Genomic DNA, 9,910 nt, shown 5'->3' on the forward strand with positions numbered 1-9,910 from the left:
ATAAAATCAAACCATCTATGATTCTCTCCCCAACTAGGTAAATGGGGACTGAAAGAATGTTCAGAAATGGAGAAGTCAATAGTGTCACTGCATTTTAAAATTCATTTGGGGAAGAGTTTTACACGTGTTTCACAGTACATCATACATAGCAATTGTGCACTCACTCACTATAAAAAATAATTTTTAAAAAGAAGGCAACACATGAAATTGGGAGGAAATACTGGAGTCTTAAAGGATACATTATATATATCAAATCCATGATTAGGTTTGCCCCAAAAGATATTTCTTGAGGCCCTTATGACCGGGATGACAACATATTTCTTCTCAGGATATATGTCATCTGTCACTGTATAGGCAGGATAGTTGATACAGTATGCTGTATTTCCATACTGTGTATATGACTTCACTGATATTTGCTCTTCTGAGAAGTTGAAAGTTGACAGAGTCAGGGAACACAGAGGCTGCTAAAGTCCGGGGAATACTTTTCAAAGTACACTACGTCACGACGAAGGAATTCTAGCCGGTCGGAGTATGGCACACAGGGCTCTGGCAGACCATCCCTTCTACTTTAATCCCTCTGCTTTGCTACAAAGCATTACATGAGAATTGTAAAGCTGCCCATCAAGGGCTATTCCCTGATTTGCCTACTTCATTCACCTAAGCATGATTACCAAGGTCCAGCTATCAAAGCACTGAAAACCAGCAAACAAAGGTCCCCTTGTGGCTTCCCAGTTAAGCTGTACAATCAGTTTTAACAATTTACCCTAACGGGGGTTTCCCCCTTTTACTTTTATAAACTGCCATTTGCCTATGGGTCACATTGTTTTTTCTCTATCCAGAGGCAGTCCTTTGTCCCCCCCCACCCCTAGGACAAGTATCTCCTCTGCTTCTCCCTAGTCCTCTATCACCTGTCTTTATCTCTTACTCTTGGTCCTTGTCTTTCTAGGTCAAATAAATCACCTTTGTGCTGAGAACTTGGTTGGGGAGTGTCTTGTACAAATACCAGTCACTTTACATAATTTGATAGGTGCAAGATATTATGCCTGAACCCTGCACAGTATGCTGTGTATTCAAAGAATATGATACACAGGAGAAAAGGAAAGACCTAGAAATTAACCATGAATGGATGAAAAGCAAGAGACAGGTATATCTAATTGCCTGAACATGATACAATGTCATATGCATCTACAATAAGTGACAGCTTGATTATGTATATAATTTCATTACAGAAAAATATCAGTGTAAACAATAAATTGTTTTAAATAAAAAAGAATGAACAAATAAAACAAGTTACATTTATCTATTATGAATAATTTATGGAAAATGTATCTATACAAAATTATGCTGCAATATATGTTACATCATATAAATAGTTAAATAAGTGAATAAATAAACACATAAAAAATAAATGGTTATATACGTACATACATACATACATACATACATACATACATACATACATACATACACACAACTGAATGGAAAGAGAACAAATACGTTTACAGAAACATTGAGACAAATTGTTTGAGTTCCTGCCAAAATCAATGACAGTTTTGAGTAGGTTGAATCTGAGCAATGAGGTACAGTGCTCTAGTCCAGCAGAGTCCTCTCCAATGTGGCTCAGGACTCATTTCTTTCTTCTCTCAGTCTTCCCAGCAAGTTGGCTGAGGAAGACAGGGCTCTCCAGACTTCTGCTCTGACCACCTCCCAGGCACAGGGGCTGTGTTTCTTCTCTCTCAGGTACACAGTGATCCTGTGGAAGTATTCCCTCACAGCCAGTAGGGAGTCTTCCTGGGTCAGGGGAGATTCCTGCACCCCTACCTGCTGCATCAGACAGGCTTGCAGACCACTCAGCTGCTGCTGGAGGTCATTACAGAATGAGTCTAGCAGGGATGCATCCCAAGCAGTAGATGACTCCTTTGATGTGAAGAGGCTGAGGATCTGCTGGGTCAGCTCATGCAGGACAGGGATAGCTTGAGCCTTCTGGATCTGCTGGCCATCCACCTTCTCCAAAGGGAACCCAAAGTCCTTTCTGTCCTTCAGGCATGAGACAGGGGAGAGTCTCCTCATTTGTGCCAGGAGTGTGAAGGCTCTCTTGTTCCTGAGGTTATGAGTGTGAGGCAGGTCACATCCTAGACAGCAGGCTGACCAGTAGCTCATCACCACCAGGGACATCAAGAAAGCACAGAGCCGAGCCATGGCAAATGTGGCCAATGCTTGTGGTCCTTGGGTCTGTTTGGTCCTAATCCTTCCACTCTAGGTGCTCTGGAGACCATCCTGTGTGGATGTGTCTTAAATAGGGTTTACAGTATTTTTGCTTTCTGAATGCCCTCCCATAACTTTCCAATTGACTTTTCACTTTCTTTAACTCACTCTCTGCTTGGGTCTTTGTATTTTTGTAAACCATTGTGGTTTTCACTATTGCTTCCTCTTTTACTGTTGCCCAACCAAAAGATGTTTTCCAAATTTTCTTTTTCTAACTTGAATTTTCATTAACTTTCAACTGTCTTTGCTTGAAATTTACATATTTATTGTAAATCAAATTTTTCTGTAAGATAAACTTTAACTAAATTGATTTTTCAATTACAGAGTATAATATAAGGCATGGTTGTAAATTTCTGTCAATTAACATACACTGAACTAAAGGTATACTTTCAAATGATTAATGTCCTAAAATTTGGTTCTTAATGTTACCTTCATTAAATGTAAGATAAATTTATATAAAACTTAATTTAGTAATTACTATATGTTAGATATTTATCTGATAATTTAGTGCTATCAGAAGAATGCAGGGTGCAAAAAGGCTTACTGTTAAACTTGATGAGCTGAGTGTAATTCCTGGAACCGACAGCTGCAGTAGAGAACCAATGCATGTGCAGGAGCCCTCATCAAAACATTCACAACATCTCAGGTGTGTGTATGCTCTGTCTGTCTGTCTGTCTGTCTATCTATCTATCTATCTATCTATCTATCTATCTATCTATCTATCTATCATCTATCATCGATCTATCATCTATCCATCTTTTTCTCTTACACACACACACACACACACACACACACACACACACACAGTCACACATTTCCAATCCCAAATTCACACAATCCCTCATTTATGACAAGTCACCTCATGTGTGCTGTGAACCTTTATCTGCATTTTTTTTGACATACTGAATTCTTCAAGTCTAAGATTTCTTCTCCATGTCCATAACAACTTTTCCGTGATTATCTCTTTCATTGCATGGAATGTTGTTCTGATTTTATTTGTTTTATTTGTACATGATTTTGTAGCTTCCTGTAACTCTGACTATCACTTTTAAATCATTTTTAAAGCAATTCAGCACTTTGCTTTTCCTCTGAGAAATCTACCAGGCTCGTGTACATTCTTGACTCCAAAGCACCTAACAAAAGAAATCCTGGTTGATTCAGATTCCCAACAAACCAATATGCACACCACAGTGTCTGCTTGAAGACCCTAATTTTCCTTCTTTTCACTTTGTGTCATTTCACAGAGTTGAAAATCTAGCATGACTAGTTCATCTCAATAAACTGAAGAATCAGAAACTCTGCTTTATTTCTTTCATTTCCTGAGGCAAACACCACAATCTCACTTTTACAAGTTAAATACCAGTGTCATCATTTGTCACCTATTTTTTTTTCTGATTGGCACTGTGGCAAGTAGTTTTTAAAACACAAATAAAAATTTTTGGAGACTTAATAATTAAAATATGCAGTGGGGAAATAGCTGAGTCAGGAACTTTCTTGCAGTAAATGAGGAAATAATTTATTGGTTTCTCAGAATCCATGTCAAGGCCTGGAGAGGAGCACATGCCTGTAATTCTGACCCTGAAGAGGAGACACAGACATGTACCTGGAATACTGTACTAGTCAGTGATTTCAAGAGAAGTTGATTTATAGAAAGAATTTATCTTTTTTACTCTCTCTCTCTCTGTCTCTCTCTCTCTCTGTCTCTCTCTCTCTCTCTCTCTCTCTCTCTTTCTCTCTCTCCATACACACACACACACACACACACACACACACACACACACACACACGTGTGTATCTGTGGAATTAAAATGGCTTACAGATTGAGGTCCAACCAATTTAGAAAATGTCTGCCTATGAGTGTAAGTTCAAAGAATCCAGCAATTGTTGACTAGTGTAGTTGTTTAGCTGGTATTTACTATGTGTCAAATTGAAATAAAATTAGGCTCTACCAGGGACTAAGCCACTACCCAAAGACTGACCCTGGGCTCCAACTGTATAGGTAGCAATAAATAGCCTACTAAGGGCACCAGTGAAAGGGGAAGCCCTTGGTCCTGCCAAGGCTGGACCCCCAGTGAACGGGATTCTTGGGGGGAGGGTGGTAATGGGGGGAGGATGGGGAGGAGAACACCCATATAGAACGGGAGGGGGAAGGGTTAGGGGAATGTTGACCTGGAAACCGGGAAAGGGAATAACATTTGAAATGTAAATAAGAAATACCCAATTTAATAAAGATGGGGGAAAAAAGGAAAAAAAAATAGGCTCTAATGTCAGTGTAGGAATGAATAGCTACCAAGGAAAAGGCATGCAAGCAAACAGTCAAAGCATCTTTCTTGTGCTGGCATAGGCTTTCAGCAAAAGGGCTGGCTCATAATAGAGGTGAGTCTTCACACCTCAAAGATCTTGACTAAAGCCTGTCTTCCCAATATAGAGACCCTGATTAGAAGTGGATTTTCTTACTCCAAGTTAAGCAAAACTAGATCACAGTGTGTGCCTACCTTTCACTTAATTCTACATTTAGTCAAGATAAACAAAAATCACCATGCCCATTAGCCAGTCAGTCTGGCAGCAATGGTATAAGCCCTGACTTAAGGGAGATAGATCCTGTCAAAGAAAATGAGGTAGGTACCTGACATTGATTGACATCTGGTCCCAGTGTATACACATAAAATGTGAATACACAGCATGTATATACACTAGGAACTGAATAATCTAAAACATGTAACAACTATATGTTGTAGTTAATTAAAATTAACTATTTATTATTCGTAAAGTGAGTAAAAGGTCTGTACCAACAAAACAACATAAAAGAACTAGTACAGGTCTCACCAGCCTTGAACGGGTGTACTACAGACCTATAATGATAAATAGAGCATGGTTTTGGGATATAAACAAATGGTTGATCTATGGAATTAATAGAAAACCCAGCCACAATTCCTTACATTAACTGAAATCTCATTTGTAAGAAAGAATACAAAAGTACACACTGGAAATAAGACACCATCTTCAACAAACAGTGCTTCTCTAATTTGATGGTTGCCTCTAAAAGAATGAAAATAGATCTATATTCAAAATCTTGTAAAAAAAACTGAACTCCCTAGTGCTACGCCCACCTCAGCCGGCAAGGAAGACGCAACACGGTTGGATTCTTCTCAACAGCCTTTACTGCAGGACACCTTCATTCTTGATACAGGGAGGCGGCGGCAGCCAGCCCTAAGTGTTACAGCTCCAAAAGTGTTACAGCTCCAAGTGTTACAGCTCCAAGTGTTACAGCTTCAAATGTTACCCCGCCGAGCGGCAAAGCCACTCGCCTTATATACACAACAGTATGCTAATATTCTTTCAGGGATTGGTGGGGCACGAGTCACCCCACTGTCATCCCTGCTACTTGTCCTCCAGAGATTGGTGCGGCATGAACTTCCATTAGCATAGTACCGCCCCAGCCAGACTGAAGTCAGGTGCAAAACCCCACGCATGCGCAGTACTGTTGTTCACCACAGGAGGGCGCCAGATTCACCTCATTATCATACAGCTGCCCGGACACGGGACAAGCCTGCGCAAGCGCAGTAAGTTATTCACATTCGGACTGGGCTGGCTGTCTGCGCCATCTTTACTTCGCCACGCCGCTCCCTACACCCTGGCATCAAGGACCTTGAGATATGACTTGATACACTTCATCTGATATAGGAGAAAGTAGTGAATAGGCTTCAACTCATTGGCAAATGCAAAGAGTTTTAGGTGTGCTGGCCTGAGAATTCACATGTGTATATGGAAGACAGAGATGGGTGTCAAGTAAGCTCATCACTCTCTTCTTCATGCTTTCCTCACAGTGCCTCACACTGACCTGGAAGCTCACTAATTTAGCTAGGATGTTGGCTAGATCATTAGGATGGACATCCTTCATTAATTAAGATGTTTCTGTGTCCTGCTCTACATCAGTGGGTACTGGTCATTGCAATTCAGGAATATCTGACAAGAGAACTGCATGTGGCCATTTTCATACTCTCAATCCTGAAGCTTAACAAACTTGGCAGTCTCTAGCTTACATTGTGTTACTCTACACAGATATGTCTTCATGGACAGCTCTGTGATGCTCCCTGACTCCAAGGTCCTTTCTAAATGAACTGTGTGTGCATTGAATCAAGTCTGCTTATGTGTACAGGAACGAGGGCTCAGAACTTTGTCACCTACTTCATTCACCTGTCTCAGTCCTTCCATTTCTGTTCCTTGATTCTCAAACCTTGTTTAATAAAAACAAGTTATTAAATCAAAGGTGTGAAAAATGATATGACATATATTTTCTGAGAAGGTTGATATCTGGAGCTATTTCATAATAATTTTATATAACCATGAAAGTAATGAAGATTACACTAAAAATAACCACCAAAGAAACAGTACAGGAAGTCATGTCTGAAATATGATTAGCAGAGACACCAATAGCAATTTATCCAATAATTACAGTCCCTGGCAAAGTCTATTTCAATTACCAGATCTGTAGCAAACCTTCATATCACTTGATTTTGTGCAAATACACAGATTATCAATATACATCCTTATCAAATATAATTCTTTACCTATTCCTCTTTTCCCTGTGAGGAATCAGACATGGCAACACTTGTGTGAGCATGTTTACTGTCCAAAGAGACAGAGACATCTTTCTCCTGATCAAGGAGTCCAGAGGCAGAACAAAACATCAAGGAGAAAGTGTTGTGATTGACAACTTACTCTTACTGAAGTTCTAGCATTTCCTTGGCAGTTCTACATACATACACACGTTGTATTCCTTTGTTCAAGTGTCCTTCAAACCTCAAAGAGGCCAAGGGGTCAGGAGTCTCTGATATGTTGCTCCAGGCCCCTGTAAAACATAGATCTTACCCAACAGACATATGAACTACATTATTCTGCATCAGTTTAGATTGACCATTGCCTGGAACATGGATTCACATTATAACTTGTGGATGGGCCATTGTGGAGTAGGTTGCCTAAACTCTTGAGGTCACATATCAAAAGACAGCCATAGATCAGTGCAGTTACCTAACTCATTATTGCTGGCATCAGCAGGCAGAGCAGTAGGTGAAGAATCTCTTCTGTGGGCTCAGATGCTATTTTACAGCATTCCTAGCTCAGGGTTGGTTGTCTCAGTTTCACAAGGCATTACCTAATGATCAAAATGATGTGAGTTTGGTTGTGAATCATTAGTGAGGGGAGTGCACACAGACCTCTCCTCCAGAGAACTTCAGTTATAGAAGGCTAGAGGGAAACGGTACAAAAGACCTTTCTATACATAGTTGTACATTGTTCAGATGGTATGTCTTATGAACATGAGATGATTTCCCTTTCAAAGATGAATTTGAAGGGAATGGAGTCTTTCTGAATTCAGTTTTTCTGGAGAAAAGTCTAGATCAGTGTGGAAGAAACTCTGACAGGAAAAGCAATTCTGTAAATAAAATAAAATTAAATTAAATTGAAAAATTAAGAACTCCCCAGAATTGGATTCTGTGTGTTCTTTGCAGGCCAAGCCAGTAAGTGGCTCTCGTCTTCTCTAAATTTTTCTCATAATTGAAGATTTGGTTTTTTCTTTCTCTTTTTCATTCCTTCCTTTCTACTTTTTTCCTTTTCTACTTCCTTGCTTCCTCTTCCTCCCTCCCTCCCTCCCTCCCTTCCTTCCTTCCCTCCTTCCTTCCTTCTTTTCTTCCTCTTTTTTCTTTTCCTTTTCCTCTTGAAACAGTCAGCTTTAGGTCATTAGTAGAATATTGCCTAAAATTTTAAATTAAGAAGAAATTCTTAAACCTGAGAATTTCATTCAAACCTTGAACTCCTTCATTCTGGTTTCAATGGTGGTTATATGTTTTCAAAAAATAAAAGACTCCAGTCAGGAATCCAGACGTAAAGGATAGACAGCATTTGTAGAGTGAGCAGACCTGGGTAATGAGTAGCACACACTGGGGCTCTCTGCATCAGGGAGGGGGAAACAAGGGCTCTGAGGATGGAAGATGGGGTCTGGAGCAGCAGGGAGGTACTGGGAGTCTATCAGAGACAAACCTGTGTGTGTGTACACATATATACACATGCATTCATATGTACACATATATTCAACAAATGTTATTATATCATATATACAGCATATCATCATATAAAATATATACATTTCCCTGTAGTTCCACTTTCAAATTCTGTCTAAGACACTGATGCCCATATATTTCTAAGTCATAAATTATTATTGAATATTGGATTCAGAGATTAGTCTTCTGTGTCCAATGTGTCTAACAGCAAAAGTATTCACTTAACTGTGACAGCAACAAGGGCTTTCAGTGCCTCAACTTTCTGTAATTTTGCATTTACTCTTTCATCTCTCCTGAGGGGATGGTTTGATGGTCAAAGTCTCCAATTCTGTTCTCTGTCTCTTCTCTACTTACCTAGAAAGAAAACTCTGAGGTCGGTTTGTGGCACTGGATCAAAAATATGATGCCATTGAAATGAAATCTGTAAAAGGAACTGATGCGTCCTCTAAATGACAAAGAAGTAGCACAAATGTTAGAAACTAAGAAAAAAAAAGGACGATATCTATGGACATTAATAAGATATGTTATGAAAGTGAATGTATTTTAAGGTGATCTTCACTGTCAATGCAATCCACATAAAACTTTGAGGAATATTTGTCTCAGAAGTATCATATTTAAAATACATGTGGAGGCAGCAGCTCTCTGCTCCCAGACCCCGTGGGAAAGAGACCTCACCGCCTGGTCAGGTGGGCACTCCTGAGGCTGCAGAGCGGAAGAGACCACCAACACTGGCCACCCCTGCCCACATCCCTGGCCCAAGAGGAAACTGTATAAGGCCTCTGGGCTCCCGTGGGGGAGGGCCCAGGAGCGGCAGGACCCCTGCCTGAGACACCGCTGGAATCTGAAGGAAACAAACAGGATAAACAGTTCTCTGCACCCAAATCCCGTGGGAGGGAGAGCTAAACCTTCAGAGAGGCAGACAAGCCTGGGAAACCAGAAGAGACTGCTCCATGCACACACATCTCGGACGCCAGAGGAAAAAGCCAAAGACCATCTGGAACCCTGGTGCACTGAAGCTCCAGGAAGGGGCGGCACAGGTCTTCCTGGTTGCTGCCGCTGCAGAGAGCCCGTGGGCAGCACCCCACGAGCGAACTTGAGCCTCGGGACCACAGGTAAGACCAAATTTTCTGCTGCAAGAAAGCTGCCTGGTGAACTCAAGACACAGGCCCACAGGAACAGCTGAAGACCTGTAGAGAGGAAAAACTACACGCCCGAAAGCAGAACACTCTGTCCCCATAACTGACTGAAAGAGAGGAAAACAGGTCTACAGCACTCCTGACACACAGGCTTATAGGACAGTCTAGGCACTGTCAGAAATAGCAGAACAAAGTAACACTAGAGATAATCTGATGGCGAGAGGCAAGCGCAGGAACCCAAGCAACAGAAACCAAGACTACATGGCATCATCGGAGCCCAATTCTCCCACCAAAACAAACATGGAATATCCAAACACACCAGAAAAGCAAGATCTAGTTTCAAAATCATATTTGATCATGATGCTGGAGGACTTCAAGAAAGACATGAACACACTTAGGGAAACACAGGAAAACATTAATAAACAAGTAGAAGCCTACAGAGAGGAATCG

General features: G+C 40.7%; 1 protein-coding gene across 1 annotated transcript; it reads right to left on the reverse strand.

Annotated features, from left to right (window-relative positions):
* Window positions 1-1,620: 1,620 nt before the first annotated feature.
* On the reverse strand, window positions 1,621-2,199 carry Ifna2 (interferon alpha 2). Its single transcript, NM_001271218.1, has one exon. It carries the CDS (start codon window positions 2,197-2,199, stop codon window positions 1,621-1,623), a length of 579 nt encoding a protein of 192 aa, NP_001258147.1.
* Between the last annotated feature and the right edge of the window lie 7,711 nt (window positions 2,200-9,910).

Source organism: Rattus norvegicus, chromosome 5, assembly GCF_036323735.1.
Source record: "Rattus norvegicus strain BN/NHsdMcwi chromosome 5, GRCr8, whole genome shotgun sequence".
Taxonomy (NCBI): Eukaryota; Metazoa; Chordata; class Mammalia; order Rodentia; family Muridae; genus Rattus; species Rattus norvegicus.